Genomic DNA, 20,680 nt, shown 5'->3' on the forward strand with positions numbered 1-20,680 from the left:
TTGGTCACAAAAAAGTCGAGGCGCCACCAGAGAATCATTAGTCAAATATTTCAGTTTCTGCACTAATCTCAGTAAAAATAATCTGCAGTCAGAACCGTCATATCGCATTTTATCCAACTTTTACGTCATTGACGTGAGACATGCATCATAATTCTGCACCAGAAGAAGCCAGACTAGATGTAAACAATGCCGGAAAAAAAAATCATAATTATGAAATAATGATCTGTTCCACTGATCACAATCCCACCACTCTTGGCACAGACTGGCATCTAAACAGATTTCTGTACAGAAGTTGCAGTTGATGCTCAACAAAACTCTGTTGCTGTTAGTCTCATCCTGTTAAGATTTGTAACAATATTTTTCGGTTGCTGAAAAAACTGTTGAATTGATCCCTAGACGACATCACGTGTCATAAACAGAGAACTCCGGTCGGATAAAATTAATACCTCAAATAAAAAATCTGATTTTAGCAAAACATTGGAATTGAGCATCAAGTCCTGCCTTGTGAAAGTAAGCTTGGGTGTTTTAGTTTCATCAAGCATTCATAGGATTCCTCAACATTAGTCAGTGAACTACTTCCTGTTGAAGCCTGTAGAAGAAGCCAAGCCGTTTGAAGCCGAGTGGTGAATTCAGGTTGCAGTAGCATGGCTGTAATTGCTGATACGTTCTGCTTGCGACCAGCAATACCTGGCGTTCCTTTGACATGATGCCTGGAGTTTTGCCAAATAGTTCGGATTCAACGCATCAGCTTAGAGGATCTTTTTCCTGATGGTTGACAGTACTGACAACTTGTCTGTCTAATAGGTGAGCTATTATACTTCCTTAAAAAGGTTGGTCTATGGGCGATTCAAAACATGTTCAATATATTTTTTTTGCACAAAATTAATCTTAGATGATGAGATTAGCTCTGCCTATTTTGAGCTTCTTTCAGAATGAGCTCAGGGCCTCTTGTCACTTTAAATCCAAATAAGCTGTTACTGGCCACGCTGCCCAATTCAACTTTACATGGATGAAAAACTTTACACATGAGAATTATGCAGTTATACAACTGTACATCTTTGAAAAGCAAAAGTGGAACTTCCTGCACAACCAACAAAAATGCAGAAAGTGATTTCTGGGTGGTAAGTCAACAAGAAAACTCTTGTCATTTCCAGCAGCCATTGTACTTCGGTAAAAACCAGCTAACCAAACGTGCTGGAACTCAGCTTGGGTTGCTAGGTGACGGGCGGAATGCCGCTGGGGTTGCTAGGCAACGGGAAGTGCCTGCTTATAGAAACTGCTCATTTTCCAAACACCAAAAAGACATTAATTTGTTACCAAAAAACAACTAGGTGTTTTTTTAGTGTTTTTACGTGTTTCTGAAGTAGTAGAGACCCAAATGGAAGTTCAACAAGTGTGAATTTTGCATAAATGATCCCCCTTAAAACATGTGGATGGAGTTTTGCTGGAAATTTCCCTACAGATATACTAAGACTGGGTCACATTTCTATAAAATAACGTATTAATGTTCAGCCCTCTACACTTTCAACACTACCCACTAAGTCCCTGTAAGACTCAAACATTTGTAAATACTCAGACCCACTTAAATACTCTCAATAAAACAGACCATCAAGGAGAACGACAGATGTTCACCAGTATTTACTGGCCCATGTTGGATCAGTACCAGTAAACCAACTACCTGCCAATTTACAGTAAACTCGTTTTGAGTAACGGCATTTAAACACATCTGAGAAACTTGTGTTTGCTGAAATGTGAGCTAGGCTTTTGAATCTGGGACTTAAATGACTGACATCTGTTGTTGTTGCTGCTGCTGAATGTCTGAGTGATAAAATGTCATTAAAATTCCCAGTCTGACCAGACCTGCAGTGAAGCATTAACTGGAACTGAGGAAGATGGTGTGCTTTAAAGGTCCTGCAGGACTCTACAGAAACTTTGCTCAAAAACCAGAGTCAATGGCTGACAACTTCCTGGTCCTGTCAACGTGTTGTTCTTGTGCTACACTGATGTTGAAAGGTCAAAGTGTTACCTCAGGTTTCCATTTAAAAATCACTTCCTGTGACTGCGCAGTTTCCTGGTTTTCTGTTTCTAATTTTTGTTCAGTTTACATTATAAACACCTTTTATTTACCACGGCCAAGCGGCTCCGAAAAGGAAAATAAAAGTGAAAATGAACTGATTCTCTTTGTTTTGAGGACATTTAGTTTAGTTCTTCAATTTGTCCATTGTTGATTCAGTCTTGGCCGAACAAATCAATATGAAAACACAGACCAGGCATCTGTTTGGGAATATATTTTAGGATAGATTCTACTGGATTACTGTAACTTTTCAGTATTTTGTAGGTTTTGTGCTACAACCAAATCCACACAGTCTCTTGCATATCTGTCTGTACTCAAACTAGGGGCTGTCAGATTTTTAAGCACTAGTTGTTGCTTATTATCTCATAAATGATATGTGATCAGCTGGTTTCAGTACTTTGTTATGGCCTGGAGTGAGTTATGAAACAACCAGCTGGTTGTCGTTTCTCACAAATAGTTGGACACAAATACACAAAGATGGACTCTGTTTGATTTGTGTTTGGAAGTAATCATGGGGTTTTAGTGAAGCTAAGTACAGTATGTTCACAGTATAACACTGGCTGTAATTACCGTAACAATTAATTACTGTTGCTTTCTCTTTATTTTACTGTAGAGATATTATTTTTAGTTGGTGAAATGTCAGAATAATTCAAACTAAAACAAACAACTGGTTTCCGTTATGATTAATAAGTACAAAACAGACGGATGGTTCAAAGATGGATGGACAAATTGAAGGAGGGATGGATGAATTGATGGATGGATGGACAGATTAAAGATGGATGGATAGATGGATGAAGGATGGAGGGATGGATGGACAGATGATGGATGAATGGACAGATGAAGGATGAATGGACAGATGAAGGAGGGATGGATGGATGGATGGATGGACAGATGAAGGAGGGATGGACAGATTAAGGATGGAGGGATGGATGAAGGATGGAGGGATGGATAAATAGATGGATGGATGGACAGATAAAGGAGGGATGGATGGATGGATGGATGGATGGATGGATGGATGGATGGATGGATGGATGGACAGATGAAGGATGAATGGACAGATGAAGGATGGAGGGATGGATGAAGGATGGATGGACAGATGAAGGATGGAGGGATGGATGAAGGATGGAGGGATGGATAAATAGATGGATGGATGGACAGATAAAGGAGGGATGGATGGATGGATGGATGAAGGAAGGATGGACAGACGGACCAAACATCTCCTTGGTTTTTGAGCCTCTCTGGGCAGAACTTTAGTTTTGTCGTCTGCCGTTCAGAACCATTTTCTCAGTTTGCACAGACATACAACAATAAATTATTTCCATTTTGTTCATCTTGCCTAAAACAATCCAGAACTTAACGAGTCCCATTCTGCCTCAGCGGCTGTGAGCGTCGCTCGCGGTAAACTTGCTGAATCGTCATGAGCTAGCTCTTTATTTTAATCTGACTGTTGTGAGCGTTTTATTGTTCGGTCGTGGATCTGGCGTCTTTATTTTGGACCCGTCGCTCCGGGCTGAAAGTACCAAATACAGCCTCTATGTTTGCTCTGAGGGTGTGGCAGCGCTGTGGCTGCTGCGCGGCGCTTTTTATAGCACCAGGCGGAAACTCATGCAGCATCACAGGAATATCATACGCTTCTGTGAGGCTGTTTATTAAATATTCTGTCACCAGTTCCAGACGTCTGGGGGTAAAATGTGAGTTTGTTTCTTTTGTTGGAGCCGCATTACTGGCTTTTAAAATAAAGAACAATCCAAATTTTACAAGATATTTTAACTCCCTCAGACTTCAGAAAGCCCTAAAGCTGTTACTGAGGAAACAGACAAATTGTAGCAAAGATGTTTAAATACACCAAATGATAAAATAAAAAATGTTTTATAAGAAACTGAACCTCTATTTGAATCTTGGGATAGCTGTTTTTATTTTCAGACTTGTATAAGGCTTGTCACAATAATCAATAAATCAATTAACCGCATGATAAATTAAGACGTGCTCAATAATTTCCATTTTCGTGATTTATTGTTTTTATCTTTGTACCAAAAACTGGATGACAAAACTCTTCAGGTTTAGTGTTTTGGCCAAAATAACATTATCATTTATCGCAATAACTTCTGTTTGTCGTTGACAAGTTATACATTAAAGTAAATTGTACTGGCTAATTATAACTCAAATGAGGGAGAAGAGACAGAACTAAAACCTCTCCATCAGGCCGTGTGTAAAGATTTTCTTAAATTGAGGATAAAGCCCGAGTCTTAAAGCTGATCTCTGAGCTTTGACCTGAATCCAGTGGAGCTTTCTGCTGATTCTCATGTGTGGATAAACCAGGAGCTCTGCTGGCAGAAAACATGGAGGAAACTTCCACCACAGCTGCAGAATGCACCGATTCCAGACGCAGATAGCACCGAGCGAATCTGCAGACTAAATGAATCCTCAACACTGTATATGTGAGCTTTACTGAGCTCATAGTTGGATTTCCAGAGGTTTTTTTCTTCTTCTGCAGGTGGATTTTGATCTGCAGGTTTGCTTCTGATAGACAGCGACTTAAAATAAGAGTCCAGAGTAAAGGGTGTTTATTTCTAACCTGTTTATTTTCTTTTTGAATGTAGAAAAAATAAGGCTTACGCACAGTTGAATCTTGAAGTTTACGTACATAAATTAAGAAAAAAGCATTTTTTTCTGACTGTCTGAAGTTAAGTCAGGCTAAACTTATTTTGTGTTAGGTTGGTTAGGATGAACAAAATTATTTCTGTTTGTTAAATTCCAGACTAGACAGAGAAATAATGCCAGATTTATTTATTAATATCTTCAAAATCAAAAGTGTACATAAATTTTCTCAACATTTGTTGCTTTTTAACCGTACACTGCAAAAACACAAAATGATTCCAAATATATTTGGTCTGCTTTATAGTTTTAGCACCTTAATACACTTGAAATAAGATAAAACTAACTTATAATAAATAAAAACAGTTGTTTTAAGTAAATAACTGCTTAATTTTTAAAATAGTACTAGTTCCACTGGCAGATTATTTCACTTATGAGACATTTTTTTTATTCAGAAATAATCTGTTTCATCAATATTGAGGAATTATTCCTATTTCTTGCTGAACAGTTACTTGTAAGTTAGTTTTATTTTATCTGTATTCAGATATTTGCACTAGAAACTGGACAAAAGTACTTTGTAAGATTTGTAAACTCGTTTTAGTTTGATCATATTTTGCTTCAGTTTGCATCCAGTATCAGTTCAGAAAGTATCATTTCAAACGAAAGCATTCACTTTTATTTCAATTCAACTCTATTTCTCTGCCTTAACTCTGCCAGCAGTAATAACACTGTACTTTCTGTTCAGTTGTACAACCCCGGTGTTTATTTTGAGATAAACGGTTGAGTGTAATAATTAGTTCAGTGGGCATTTTCACACTTGATGTGTTTAGTCTATTTAAAACCAACTCTGGCTTGTTTCCCGTCTTGGTTTGTTTAGATGTAAACACAGCAGTCAGACTAAAACAACCGTTTGGATTAGATTCAGTGTGAATGTGATCCGCCGGCAATCAAACACTGTAAAAAAATATCCATCTATTTAACAGTGATAAATTGAAAGGGAACATCCATAAACTATAAAATAATAAACTGTTGATTTGATGCGAAGTTGTCGAAAATAAATCAGTCGGTGAAAACAGTCATTTGTACATTCATTTTATAGGTTGTATTCATGTTCATTTTAGGAAAAACATTATTTTCTTTAAGTTAAAAAATGTTGTTTTACAGTAAAACACTGACTCCAGCATCATTTTTAACCATAAAATCACCAAAATCATCTAATCATGAGAAAAAGAAAAGTTGTATCTGTACCTGATGGCATTTTTATGGTCAAATGCCAAAATTATAAAACATAAAAATATATATTATTATTATTTTTACAGTGCAAGTTTATGCTTCAAGCTTGGACCTAAGGAGTTTCCCGTTGCTAGGCCCGTTGCTAGGTGTACGTTGCATTGAGTGTAAACCAGTGGTGCCCAAAGTCGGTCCTGGAGGGCCGGCATCCTGCATGGTTAGTAACAACCTTTTCAGCAAGTCAATGTTCTTCTTGGGCCTCTAACGAGCCATCATTGGATCCAGGTGCGTTAAACCAGGGAGAGAACTAAAACATGCAGGATGTCGGCCCTCCAGGACCGACTTTGGGCACCACTGATTTAAACAGACAAACTAATAAACAAAGACGATGCGTCTTTTTCTTAAAGCGTAAAACCCTGTGCAAATTTCAAGGTAAATATATTAACGTTTTGCATATTCTCTGCTAGAACAGAACGTGGCGTCTTCATGTATTTACGTCTTATAGCTCTGCCCCAAACGCATCTGGCCAATAAGCAGGCTGAGCGTTCTCGCGAGGTTTATCGTGACCCCCTTTGGCTCACTTGCGAGTTTTCTCTGTGTGAAAGGAAACTGAAGCATCGGAAAAAGTTTCCTCATGAAATGATTTGGATCAAAGCAAACAAACGCTGGTTGTTAAAAGGCCCTTAGAAACTGTTTAGGGTCTCATGTGTGGAAGATAAAGTGCAACACTTTGACGAAAAACCCTGCAGCTGTTGTTGGGAAATGAGTATTATTCCTTAGAGATAAGTGGTGTGTGTGTGTGGTGTGTGTGTGTGTGTGTGGTCGGACAGCTGTGTGTTCAGTTCCTGTTATCTTTTAACTGTCACACTTATTTCCTTCTGTGTTTTTATGGCTTTTTGTGTGTGACAACTCCGAGTGGTTTGTGCTGGAAAAACTCACATGTTGAAACCAGTTGAAGGTTATGAGAAAAAAACATTTAGCTTGTTGTTGTTGTTTATGCTGCAGAAAAAAAAATGCTTTCCTTCTTTTGCTCCTTTTTACACTTCAATCGTCAACTTAAACATCGGAGATGTAAAAGGCTGTATTACCTCAGAGATAAATTAAAAGTAACAAATGCACAAATAAAAAATTTACTTGAATATATGTACACCATAGATAAACATTGAGTTTGCTTGGAAGTGAAACTCAATGTTCATCCCACATTAGGCAAATTCAGGTGTAACAGCAGAATCGTGGCATATAGGTTCACACAAATAATCAAAAAGCGTTAAAAATATATACAATAACAAAAGATTTAGGATAATATTATATTACCCAATTAAAATTATAACATTAATAAATACTGTGTAGCTTTCAGAAATGGCGTATGCATTCAAATCCAAGAGTTGTGCAAATAATTTCTTTTTCAATTTCTTAATGTGCATTTGTTTTTCTGCATTATTTACAATATATATTTTTGTATTTATGTCAAACAAAAAAAACAAGTAACCAGAAGGACAAGAGAAAACGTGTGCATACATAATCAAGAGCAAAATAATTAGTTACCACTATTTTACATGTGAAAAATAAAAGCAGGTGTGCAATAACAACAGAAATATTATTTAAAATAAATAAAACCTGTGCAATACCAGCAGAGATGTAGATTATTGGTCTGTTGGGATTGGTGATGGTTCTAAAGTGGAACAGCTGCTGGGAGGAAGGATCTATGATAACGCTCCTTTGTGCGTTTAGGAAAGCCAGTCTGATCTGCATGCAGGTTGTTTAGATAACTGGAACCCATTTTTTCAGCAGAGATTTAATATTTTAACCTATTTGTTTGTGTTTTTTCTCTTCTCAGAGTTCCCAGATTGATCCAGAGGCGTTGTTCACTAAACTGGATCGAATCGGAAAGGGATCCTTTGGAGAGGTGGGTCTGCTTTTCAAACACTCTTCAGTTTTTTTTTTTTCTTTTTATCGTAGTTAATAGTTTTTCCTATTTACAGTTCAGTACTTGCCACAGCACTTTCTGCAGTTTTAGTTTTCACTCCCACTTCTCTTCATTTTCCCCTCCAGGTGTTCAAAGGTATCGACAATCAAACTCAGAAAGTCGTTGCCATCAAGACCATCGACCTGGAGGAGGCAGAAGATGAGATCGAGGACATCCAGCAGGAGATCACGGTGCTCAGCCAGTGCGACAGTCCCTACATCACCAAGTACTTCGGCTCCTTCCTGAAGGTAATAAAACATCGCTGTGTTTTCACGCAGGTTTGGGTCTGAGCTTGAAGGAAATCTGCAGGAGTTACAGTCAGCAGCCGGTGATGGAAGTGGGAAAAGCTGTTTGACGGGAAGCAGAGCGGCTGAAGGGAAACATGGAAGGAATGTTTTAGCTCAGATAATGGCTGCTGCTGGTTTCCCCCAACATTTAGAACAAACAGAAAAAGTGCTGTTGCTTGTGAAACTGCCGTGAGAACGCTAATCTGGTGAAAGAAGCACCAGGATCTGCTGAAGAGAAAGAACCGAAGAAAGAGACGGAGATTAAAATATTTTATATGGAGCCCAACGGAGGAAGAGGGGTGACATTCCTGCGCTCCGGACGTGTTTGAAAGAAAACCATAAGACTTACAGCAGAAGCGCTCATATTTCCTCAAAGCAGACGCCTCTTGCAACGTTTTGATGCGTAAATTATTTCTGTAGAGCGAAATATGTACGAACAGCAGCATTTTGTTTGGGAAAAATCTGTCAAATTTGAAAAAGCGTGCGCACTCTGTCAGTTGAGAATTCCGCCATTGGATTACATTGGAAAACTGAAAACGGCCGAGAATCTTCATAGAACCTAAATCGTGATTTTAGAAAAATAGTAAGAGATATCAAAAAGCTGAGTCATTTGAAGATAGCCAGACGTCTTGTGACTTGTTTCAAAGTTTAAGGGAGTTTCTAGGTTGAAGTAGGGAACAGTAGTAGACGGTTAAAGTAGAAAGTTTTTGCTCAATTTTGTAAAATTCTGAAGATTTTCGATGCATTTCCATGGAACTAAAAATTGCATAAAAGTTAAAATATTACAAAAAGTATAAAAGATGAAATTATCTAGAGTTATAGCACATTTTTTCATAAGAATGTGAACTTTTTGGTACATGAATTGTTGAAAACAGTTTAAGTTTGAAGAACTGGATAAGCACAGAAACACATATGGAAGATAGATTAATAAGAGAAACACAATCTTATGATGAGAATGGTAGAAAATTTGGCCAGCAAAATAGAAAACAATTAATGACACCAAAAGTCTGGAAGTTGTCTGTTGTCCAGTGGTCTTTTTTATATTTTAGAATGATGTACAAATTTCATTTTAAAAAAGATCTAATATTGAGCAGGTAAAAAAAACAACACAAAAGAACACAGCAAACTAATTTTTGCATTTTTAATTTTGTGAATTTTGTGACCCACCAGTGGTTTACATTTGCCAATTTTGGCCTCTGGGGCAAATGGTAGACTCTTGGAAACTGGACTTGATGAATTCTTTTTATGTTACACTTTTTCCTTCCACTCAATTTTCAGTTTATATGCCTGGATACTTTAGCAATAAGCTTTTATGTTTTATCTTCCTTGTAGAATGTGCCAATGACTGTCAACACGAACTGAAACGAAAATAACTCTTGGTGTAATTTCTTTTGTTTTTGTTCTTTTTATAAATTACTAAAATACTGTAAATAACTGATGATATTCTAAGTTTTTTAGATGACTCAGTATTTATTGAATGTTTTCTGTAACTTGTGTTCAGGGCAGTAAACTGTGGATCATCATGGAGTATCTTGGTGGAGGTTCAGCCCTGGATTTGGTGAGTCTGCAGACAAACTTCAGTTATTTATAGAATATAATCAGGCTTTTTAACTTTTATAAAACCAAAAATAGTTTTTCTTATTATGTTTTGTAACTGTTTCTGTTTTCTACTATGCATAAAACATTCTGCTTAAAATTAAATATGTCTATGTAAAGCACAACCTGTTAAAAGTGACTCAAAACTGGAAAATATGTTGGATGGTTGTTGCTTTTGTAAGATTTTTCAAGTTAAAGCTCTAAATAAAAAATGCTGCCAGTGATATTTAAATAAAAACTGGAGATGATTCTGACATTTTCTCCTTTTGTTCTGGGATTAAAATGAGAAGATGAGAATCCTGACATTTTTTTCTCTCAGAATTTAGACTTTTTGATTTTGAGAAAAACCTCAGAATTCTCAGAATTTTCACTTTTTCTCAGAATTCTCACTTTTTTTTCTTGGAATTCTGACTTTTGATCTCAGATGGTTAAAGTCAGAATTCTGAGAAAGCAGCAGTTTTCCTGGAGGGAAAGCAAAAGGGCCTTTAAGTCGACACAGCTGACGGCCATCTTGTCTGTTTGTGTCGGTGCAGCTGAAGGCCGGTCCGTTTGACGAGGCGCAGATTGCCACCATGCTGAAGGAGATCCTGAAGGGACTCGACTACCTTCACTCAGAGAAGAAGATCCACAGAGACATCAAAGGTCTGGATGGAGTTAAACACTTAGAGATTTATTAAACCCGACACTTCGTGGCTAACGGTTCATTATAGGAGATAAAATGAGATTGGATTAACTGATGCTTCCTTAGCTTAGCTTCTAAAGAACAAAGAAGCTCCGACTGAAGTATATTTATTTTTTGCAGATGGCGCATAAACACAGCATAAAAACTCAATATGTAATAAAACAAATAAAATAAAACGGAAATCCTAAACAGAGAAAGAATGATTTATTAAAATGATAGAAAATTAAGTCCAATTCGCAACAAGTTAAAGGTAAATAAAATGTTTATTTTGTGAAGTTCTTAAGAGATATTATGTTCTTCAGTGACCTGTGGCAATTATCAATAAATCAATTAATCGCATAACAAGGTTTATAATTTCCGTTTGGATAATTTATTGTTTTTCAGCCAAAAACTGGATGACTAAAGTCTCAACATGCCCATTTTCTGAAGGACTTTTTTATTACAGAGACTTCATAATTAATTTTATTTGTTGTTTTCTTTATTTATGTTGGATATTTAAAATGTCTTCCAGTTCCATTGTTGGACGTTCATTAGTAGTTAAATTTTATTGATCTTTGAGAATGTGTTCTTTTATTATTTTATCAGAATTATATTACTTGAAAATGGTGTCAAAACAACAATATTATTGTTTATTACGATAACTTCTGGGAATTTGTTACTGTGACACTTCTTATTGGATTTCCAAAATTCGGTTTAGTCCTTGTTGACAGTAACATGTACTGTACTGGCTTTCAGCTTTTACTTTCAGGATGGGTTTTCCTAGTTTTTGTTGACAATTTATTGCAAACATTTGAAAGGTTTACTCAGAGAACCTCCCTATTAAAGTAAGTTTTGATTTAAAAAAACAAACAAACTGACTGACGTTTCTCTGCAGCTGCTAACGTCTTGCTGTCCGAACACGGCGAGGTGAAGCTGGCTGACTTCGGCGTGGCCGGTCAGCTGACCGACACGCAGATCAAGAGGGAAACGTTTGTGGGAACGCCGTTCTGGATGGCGCCGGAGGTCATCCAGCAGTCCGCATACGACTCAAAGGTCAGATACCGAAACCTTCATCGTCTCAGTGTTGCGTTTGTTTTCTTTTTTTTTTTGTAGTACTTTATTTGAAGGCTTGTGCATAAGACTGACATGAAACTGTCATAAATATGAAGGAGTCTTTGTAAAAATTTGGTCATGAAGTGTCATTTGGTAAATGACACTTTTAATGCAAATTTTAATGCAACTTTGCTTTAAAAGTGTCATTATTTACCAAATAATGCAAAGTTCACACCTTTAATGCAACTTTTAACACAACTTTACTTTAAAAGTATTATTATTGACCAAATGACTGTTCATGGCAACAGTCATAAACATTCATGAAGACTCCTTCCTGTTCATGACAGGTGTTATGTCAGTCTTATGCAGACCCCTTCAAATAAAGTGTTTTAAATAAAGTAAATAAAATCCAATCTTACTCCTGGGAAACAAAATATTGCAGCAGTGCCTCCAGTATTCGTTAGTTTCAGCAGAAGTCTATTTGCTTAACTTCTGTGTGAAATCAGAAGCTGATTGTTCACCTCACACTGTCGCCTTGTTAACGTTTTTGCACCGACCAGGAAGTTCATTTGAATCTGTGACGCAGCGTTTCGTCTCTTCAGCCCAAACAAAGTTTTTGAGCTTTTTCTTTTTTTTTTGTAGGTGTGCCCTATAAATAAACTTCGTCTTTGAGGGCGCTTCCTGTTTTCTTTTTCACTTAGTTTGCTTGTTGCCGTGGTAACTGCTGCCATGCGAATCTGCTGCAGTGTGCAGTTCCCTGAGGACGTTTTGCATTATTTCCGAAGCGTTTGCAGTTTTATTTGCATATGGTTGAAAGTACTGACCCCCCAGTCCAAATCCTTTGACCCACAAAGAGGCTCCCCTGTTCACTGGGATTCCCTCGCAGCCTCGCAGAGTCCGGCTGACTCAAACATTTTCACAACAGTAGGTCCATCTCGGGATGAAATCCACCAACTGGCTTCAAACAATCTGGTTCTGCTGAATAGCAGGGTAAATATTGGTTTAATAATGGCTTTACAAAGCAGGATGACGTCTGCAGAGGGTGTGTCCAAACCAGGCAAATCCACCTGGGTATGTGTGTGAGTGTGTGTGTGGATAATCATCTCCTGCTGTCTGTGTGTTTTCTATGCCTAACCTGATGTCTGAAGCGGTGTTGCTTGAAAAACAAATGGAGTCCAACACATTTCTAAATTATAAATGTAACATGCTTTTCAAAATATAAGTTAAAATAAATTACCAAAGATGGAGATAGAAGATAGAAATCACATTTATTGTCAGGAAAACGTCATTTGCCACATTTGTGTTTCTGATTGGCTGCCAGTTAAATTTGCAAGTTGCTTTGCTCCTTAAGCTAGAAATGGAAAAAGACCGAAGGAGGATTCTGCTGCAAAAAACCTAAACTGTGGAGGTTAAATAAAATATGCTGGGTTTAATATAAAAATAGTATGTATTTTTTTTTATCAAAAAAGGGGACTGTGGTGGCAAATTTGATCTGATAATGAATTACGACGTCAGTATAAAAGATTTTCCACCACAGAACTCATTGCCAACTGAAATCAGAAGGTACAATGCAAAATTTGTTCTAAATTAATGTAATAATTTTTTAATAATGAATAAAAGTTTTAAAAAAAACTATTCTAAAATTCAATATATTGTTTTTTACATATTTTGTAGTCTGAGTTTGTGAAAGATAATGAAGATAATGTCCTAGTTTAGGAACCTCTGGTCTAAAGAGTAGTGTGGTATTTTGTTGCTCTCACTTTCTAAAATAATCGTAGTTTAAAGACGGGATAAGAGTAGTTTAATATCTGAAGAAACTTTTCAGGAACTTTTTGCCAGACTCCTCCAATTGTCCAAATCTCAGGGCTTTTTTACTATTATTATTTTTGCTTTATACTTATGCTGTATTTCTGTTGATTAGAGCAAAGTTGTTTACTTCCCAAAGCACAGGGAGACAAACTGCAACTTGCTGAAATACCAGGTAGTTTGGCAATTCGCTGTTCTGTAAAACTTGAGCTGTCAGAACAAGAAGGAGCGAAACTCTTTCTGCTCAGATTTAACTTTCTGAGGGCGTGCCTGCAAGAAGCTTCATCTTGTGTCAGAGTTGTAGTTTTACGCAAAGGCAAAATAACAAAAATAATCCTGAGTGAATAGGCCACCTGTTGTGGTCATCGAGGTTCAACATGCTCTACATTCAAAGATGTTTTTTTTAATCTGCCCTCTATCATCTAAACCAGTCTCCTTGGTCGACCTTGAGGCATTTTCATCCACACAACTGCTGTTTACTAGATATTTTATGTTTTTCCAGACTATTTGCTGTAAATTAAAGCAATATTTTTATGTAACAACCCCAGTATTTTGCTTTACTCTCATTTCTCCCACTTCCTAATGCTCCAGAGGTGTCTGGAGGTTCAGTAAGTCGGCTGATTTCCTGCTTGAGGCTTGTTGTTGACATACCTGATTGAAATTCAGGCTGCTTCATTAAACTCAAAGTACAAAGTTAGTTTTGGGATTTTATTTGGCTGGTTCTAACTCTCTTATTGTTATTTTCTTGCACTCTAAAGGGGAAAATTGCGAAATGAGAACATGTTGGCGGAGCTACGCTAGTCATAAAACATTTATAACACCAGATGTTTTGTAAATAAAAAAATGGTTAGTGGCTTTTTTTTCCCTACAGCTTTGAGGTTTTTTTTCTGCTCAGTATGAAGCTGGAGGAAGAATCTAATGTTTAGTTTAGCATTAACTTCATGTTGTTTTTCATCCAAACGCTCACTAATTATTAGCTAATGTGTATCTAACTGTTTGGTTTCTGGTCTGTCTGGTTCTCAGCTGCTTTCAAGCATAAATCTCAACAAAAATAAAATGCGTTCATGTCCAGACAGAAAAAAAAAACAGAAGTATTTTCTGAAGGTGTTTAAATTGTAGTTTTGAGTTCATTTTGTCTAATTCGGTTAGTTTTAGTTTTTAGAACGCGCTTGCTAGTTTTTATTAGTTAAATATTGTATTGTTAGTTTTTGTTAGTTATGGTACTAGTTTTAGTCTTTTCATACTTTGGTCAATTTTTAGGTGCAGAATTCAAAACGATTAAAGTATTGTGATTATGTTTAATAAATACTCAACATTTAAAAATATATTTTAAATTATTGTGTTCTCCAAACTTTTGCTCCCGCCATTTTGTGAATGTAGAGTCTGGAGCGCCGTAATTTGCCGACAGCTGATGTTAAATGCTTGTGTGAGGAAAAAAATCTTATTTCACATGAGTTTGAAAGGCTAATAAATGGAAGAATACAAAAACGACTGTACTACATCTATAATTTCAGTATTCTTTAGTGCTATAAACGCACAATATATTTCTGATTATAGTTTTTCTGCATTTTTTTTTATTTCAGTTAACGAAAATATTTCTCAGTTTTTGTTATTTTGTTACCTTTAACTAGTTTTAACCGGGTTTGGACATGTTTGGTGTTCCGTACGACACGGCGCCATATGGTGGGCGTGTTTGGTCGTAACAGAGCCGACAGACGGTTGAATCAGACAGTAACCGAGCGACCTGCGGTAACGTGACCCTGGATCAGTTCGCCGGTGTGTGTCATGGTGTGTGTGATGGTGTGCGTTTCTCACCTGCTGTCGAAGCAAGACGAGAAGGCGTGAAATCTAAGAAGTAAATGCTGCAGTTGTTTTTTTATTTTTACAGGAGTGGACGTGTGTTTGTGCTGTAATTAAGTTTTGCATTTGGTGAACCGGTTATGGTTCCTGTTCAGCAACAAAGTCTGAAATTGAGTTTTAATTTGGAAAAAGACGTGAAGAGCATAGAAACATATTTGCATTTCCTGTTATCATTTCCTCGTTAGTTGTCCTTCCTTCCTTCTTGTGACCTTCCTCCTTTCTGTCTTTCTTTCTTTTTTATTCTAGTACTTATTCTTTTCTTTCTGCCTTTCAATCTTCTTGTCAATTTTTAGTTGTTTTCCTTTCATCTCCCTTTGTTTTACCTTCCTTTTTTCTTCCATTGTGCCATAACTACATTACTATTCTTCTTTTCTGCCTTCCTTTCTTCCGTTCTCTCATTTTTCTTCCTTTCCTTATTGTCTCCTTTCTTTGTTCCTTTCTCCATTCTCTCCTTCCTTTTGTCCAGCCTTCCTCTCTGTTTTGCGTCTTTCTTTTCGTCCTTCCTACCTTCTTTCCTACCTCGTTATGCTCATTGTTTGCTTCCTTTCCTTCTCTCTTTTGGCTCTTCCTTCCTTCCAGTTAATATTTTTGCAGATTACTTCTTTAAAAGCCTCCTGCTGTAGAAATATTTGCCATAAATTTAACGTTTTAGATTTTAAGTTTTTTCTTTCTGTGAACTCTGAATGAAGCATCATGGCGTAACAAACCGAACTCTGCGTCTCCCTGCAGGCGGACATTTGGTCTCTGGGCATCACCGCCATCGAACTCGCCAAAGGAGAGCCTCCGAACTCCGACATGCATCCCATGAGAGTTCTCTTCCACATCCCCAAATCTCCTCCTCCGACTCTGACCGGAGATTTCTCAAAGAGCTTCAAAGATTTCACAGAGTCCTGCCTCAACAAGGACCCGTCCTTCGTAAGTCACACACATATTTAATATTTACAAACGTTTTGCTTCTTATCAGCGTTTAAGGTCCCGTCTCAACTATTAGAGTGGAACAAAATAGATTTAGTGGCCATGTTTAGGGATATTTTACAGCAAATAATTAGCTGGAAATAAAATCACAAGTTAATAAAATCAGTTCTTTAAGTATAATTAAAAAAAACATTATGTTCATATATGTGTTTATTAAATATAACAGGGTATTAAAGCCATGCTAAGAAAATTTAAACAAGTAATATTATAAAAATAGTCATAAAATTACCAGAAAAAAGTCATAATATTACAAAATGAAGTAATAAAATTACCAGAATTTTTTTTTACCATAGTAAAGTCAAATATTATTAGAATAGTCATAAAAATATGAGAGTAAAGTTATAATATTATTAGAATAGTCATAAAAATATGAGAGTAAAGTTATAATATTACAAGAACATAGTCTTACAAAAATTGTATCATAATATTGTGGGTGTAAAGTCATAGTATTAGTAAAATAACACGAGACTATAAACTCAACTAAAGTTGAAATAATATCAAAACAAAGTAATATTACAACATTAATCCTGTAATATTAAGACTTTTGTCTTGTAGTTTTATGACTTTATTCTCACAATTGTATTTTTTTCTTTACTTTTTTGTTATTATTGTCCTAATACTTTCTTGTAATTAAAATATACAGATGTGTGAGTAAATAATGTACAATATAAAAACTTTCAGTGAACATTTAAGGTAAATGTGTTTTTTAATTTTTTTGCATTAACTGATAATGGTACAGCTTCCTTCTTTTGTGTAATTTGAGTTGAAATCTGCTGCCATCTAGTGGTTTAAACATGTAATATCTCTTTTATAATCCTCAAAAAACGCCTGATAAATGAGTTTATTTTGTCCTTCATAGTCATAAAATGAAAGAAATTTGATATTTTTTTTGTTTTTATTCATATTTATTCCTCTCTAAATTGAAGCAAAGCTTTTATCAAAGTTTGCTGTTTTCCCACGCAGCGTCCCACAGCCAAAGAGCTGCTTAAACACAAGTTCATCGTTAAACATTGCAAGAAGACGTCCTACCTCAGCGAGCTGATCGACAGGTACAGGCGGTGGAGGGAGGAGGGACACAGCGACAGCAGCTCCGACGACTCGGACAGGTGAGCACTGCAGACAGAAACATCACTGCTGCTAAAGCTGGGAGCCGGAACAACTCAGGAAGAGTTTGTTTGTTTTCATGTGCAGTGAATCCAGTAATAAGGAGAACAACGAGTCACCTGCGTGGTCGTTCACTACGGTTCGCAAGAAGAAGCCTGAAGACAGGAAGGTTCTCAATGGAACGGTCTGCTTACTTCACTTTATTCAGCAGTTCGCTTTATTGATTTATAAGAAAAAAAGAGTCTTACAATATTTTAAGTTTTCTATCAGTTTAAACAGTTCAGTTTTTAGTGGATGAACTGTTCTGTTTTTGTTTTGTTTTCATCTCTGCAGACCCAGGATCAGCTGAGTAAACCTTCCAGTTTGTCCACACTCATCTCTCCCATCTTCTCTGAGGTTTGTATAAATTCGGTTGGTACAACTTTAAAGCTGGTCTATTTAACTTTTATAAAAACTTTTTCTTTTTTTTTTTTACATATTTGTAGAAACTGTCACTATGTCGTAACGGTATGCTATGAGACGGATAATCTGAAAAAACTGAACTCCTCTGCTAACCGGAAACAACCAATCAGAGCCAAGAGGCGGGTCTTAGCACTGTCAATCACAATCTTGTGTTATGCTGCTCAACCTCTCTTGCTCCCTCCCTTTTCCCCCTTACTACACTACAGCTAATACAGTCTGCTATTAATACTAAGGCTAGTTAGCATGGCAACTGATGACGACAGATGAACAGTTTTCCTGTTGTTTCTCCACCAGTAGCACATTTATCAGTGACTACATGGCTAAGACCTGCATCCTTGCTCTGATTGGTTGTTTTTGACCGGTCAGATTTTCTGTAAATTTCATTTTTAAAAACTTGTCATCGTCTATATTTCTGATTATTTTTGGGAAGCTACTTGAAACTAGCTGAGCTAGGCAGCTTGCTAACCACTTTGCTAATGTAGCCTCTTGAGCTAGCTAGCAAGTTATGTAATGTAACCAAAATCGAAACTAAACATAATGTTCAAGTTTTTCCTCAGACATTTGTCAGGGTTATGATTTCCGGTTACTGTTGGGAGCTAACTGACACTAGCCAACTAGCTACCTGCCGACAGTTGTCAAGCTAACTCATATTTTATTTAATGTAGAGAAAGTTAAAAACAGTGGCGCCGACAGAATATTTTTATCTTAGTCCTAATGTAAACGCTAAAGTGTCTCTTTTGTCTTGTGCAGTTGAAGCTGCAGCACAAGGAGCACTCTGAGCAACGACAGGCTATCGAAGAGCTGGAGAGAAACATTCAGGTGGCTGAAAAAGTTTGTCCGGGCATCACAGACAGGATGGTCACGCACATCATTGCAAGGTACCAAAAATACCTTCATCATTACTTAATAGATATCCTTATTTATTAATTTTGCTAATTTACTTTCCTTTTCTAGCATCCTGTCTTTTTGCTGTGTGCTATTTGTGGTTAACTTGCTGATTTCACAGATTTAGCTTTTTGTTTAGGCGTGTATGATTAAATTGTCTTCTTCATTTTGTGGTCTGCAGAAGTTTCTCTACCAAAATTTAAAAATACTCAAAATACTTTATACTCAAGCAACAAAAACCTGGAATTTCTTGCCATCAAAATTTTGTTTGAGTATATAAAGTGTTCAAATGTGGTTATGTCACTGCTTAGGAGGAACAATTGGACTCTCTTTAGAGTTGAAGTACTCCAAATTATTAAAACTATGAAATCTTTCTGTTGCAGATATACAACAAACTGATAAGTGGATGGATGGATGGATGAGCGGATAAATAAAAGGAAATTAGGAAGAGACTGTCTCCCTGTAGGGTGACGCTGCTGGATGATGAAAACAGAGGAGATTTGCGGTGCGATGTCTCCTCTCTGTACACAAACGTCTCATCACACACTAATAATGTAATATATACACTATGTTTTATATATTTACTGCTGCTGGTTAAGGACGTTTTCCCTCTTCCAGTTTAATTTGAAATACAGATATTGTTATTTGATAGAAATATGCAGATTAATGGGGAAAAAACACCATGTGCCTTACTTTTTGTTTATATAATTTTCTAGTTTAACTTTTTTCATTGATTTCAGTTTCAACAAAACTCCTAGAAATACAACACCGATGAAGGTTTTTGTCCATCAGCAGTGGTAGCTTCTGTTTTTGTTTCATGACTTGCTTCAAGTTTGTAAATGTCTGTATGTTTGTTCAGTAGCACTTGAAACAGATTTTATGCCAATAATAAATTTGTTTTGAGTTCTTGGTAAGGTTGTTTAATTATGGTTCCCCAAACTAAAGTTCAGTCAAAGTCAAAATTACCCACAATTGCGATCATTTTGTCATTGGAGCTGTGCGAAACTTTGCAGAACGTAAACTTGTAATTTAATTGCATGAATTTAGAAATTTGTTAATATTATGTCCTCCTTTCCCAGGGAGAATCCAGTTTAAAAAACCTATCAGGGTTAAAAATCCAGTCATTTTTGGGAGTTAACAGAAACTAGCTGAGCTAGGCAGCTAGCGACATGCTAGCCAGCTAATGTAGCCTCTCAAGCTAACTGGTAAATCAGCAAACGCAGGCATGTTTGAAAATATTCTAAAACATTATCGTTTCATTTTATTTGGCCTCTTGGATCCTATTGTTTACAGCAGCAACTGTCCAAAAAGAAAGAACGAAAGCAAAGTTGTTAAAGAAAAATACACAAAAAATACCAAAGCTAATTCTACAAAAAATGTCAAACGTTTTACAAGTTTCATGTCCAGGGACATCATATTTAAAAAACTTATTAGGGTTAAAAATCCAGTTGTTTTGGGAGCCAAATGAAACTAGCCAAGCTAGGCAGCTAGTGGTTTGCTAACCAGTTTCATAGATTAGCCTCTGAAGCTAACTAGTAAATATGGTATTATAAATAAAGTAAAAATAAGTAGGTACAACTTCCAATTGTTTTTTTTTTTGTTTTTGTGGGGTTTTTTTGTTTGTTTTTTGTTTGCGCTTCAGGTTGTAAAATAATTATTTGCTGTAAAACTTTCCTTGTTTTGTTATTCAGCAAGTTATTCAGAAAGAAACGTCTTCGTGGAAAGTCAGACTTTCAGTATGGACAATATTTGTAGACAAATATTGTCAGAAAGTTATATTTTTAAGAAACTTCTGCATTCTGTTCAATATTGTCGTGGCCTTCTATATTCCAAAACCAAAACCTCCAACAAAGGCCGTGGGTGGTAACAGGTGGTTTGATTTGCACGCACTTCTGACTTGATTGTTTTGTAAAGATATATATTCTTTATTTCTTGAAAAAATACCGCTATTTAGTAAAAGAATAGACCTCCACCAAGCACCCGGTGTGTTCTTAATTACGCAAATTAATGGGAGGGTTTAACAATTACCAACGTAATCTAAACAATTCCAAATATAAAAATTAATTACAAATTTTGGTTCTAAACTAACTTAAATATTTTCTAACTGCCCATAGAAAAAAACTAAA

General features: G+C 36.4%; 1 protein-coding gene across 1 annotated transcript in view; it reads left to right on the forward strand.

Moving 5' to 3' along the window:
- LOC116732861 (serine/threonine-protein kinase 26-like) overlaps positions 1-20,680 on the forward strand; it is a 33,756-nt gene extending 13,076 nt beyond the window's left edge. Inside the window, exons 2-12 of the mRNA XM_032583418.1 lie at positions 7,737-7,805; positions 7,952-8,113; positions 9,654-9,710; positions 10,282-10,390; positions 11,305-11,462; positions 15,858-16,043; positions 17,067-17,209; positions 17,295-17,391; positions 17,541-17,603; positions 18,420-18,547; positions 18,938-20,680. Coding sequence (XP_032439309.1) covers positions 7,737-7,805; positions 7,952-8,113; positions 9,654-9,710; positions 10,282-10,390; positions 11,305-11,462; positions 15,858-16,043; positions 17,067-17,209; positions 17,295-17,391; positions 17,541-17,603; positions 18,420-18,547; positions 18,938-18,953 — 1,188 coding nt within the window. The 3' untranslated portion in view covers positions 18,954-20,680. The remainder of the gene's footprint in view (positions 1-7,736; positions 7,806-7,951; positions 8,114-9,653; positions 9,711-10,281; positions 10,391-11,304; positions 11,463-15,857; positions 16,044-17,066; positions 17,210-17,294; positions 17,392-17,540; positions 17,604-18,419; positions 18,548-18,937) is intronic.

Source organism: Xiphophorus hellerii, chromosome 14, assembly GCF_003331165.1.
Source record: "Xiphophorus hellerii strain 12219 chromosome 14, Xiphophorus_hellerii-4.1, whole genome shotgun sequence".
NCBI classification, from domain to species: Eukaryota; Metazoa; Chordata; class Actinopteri; order Cyprinodontiformes; family Poeciliidae; genus Xiphophorus; species Xiphophorus hellerii.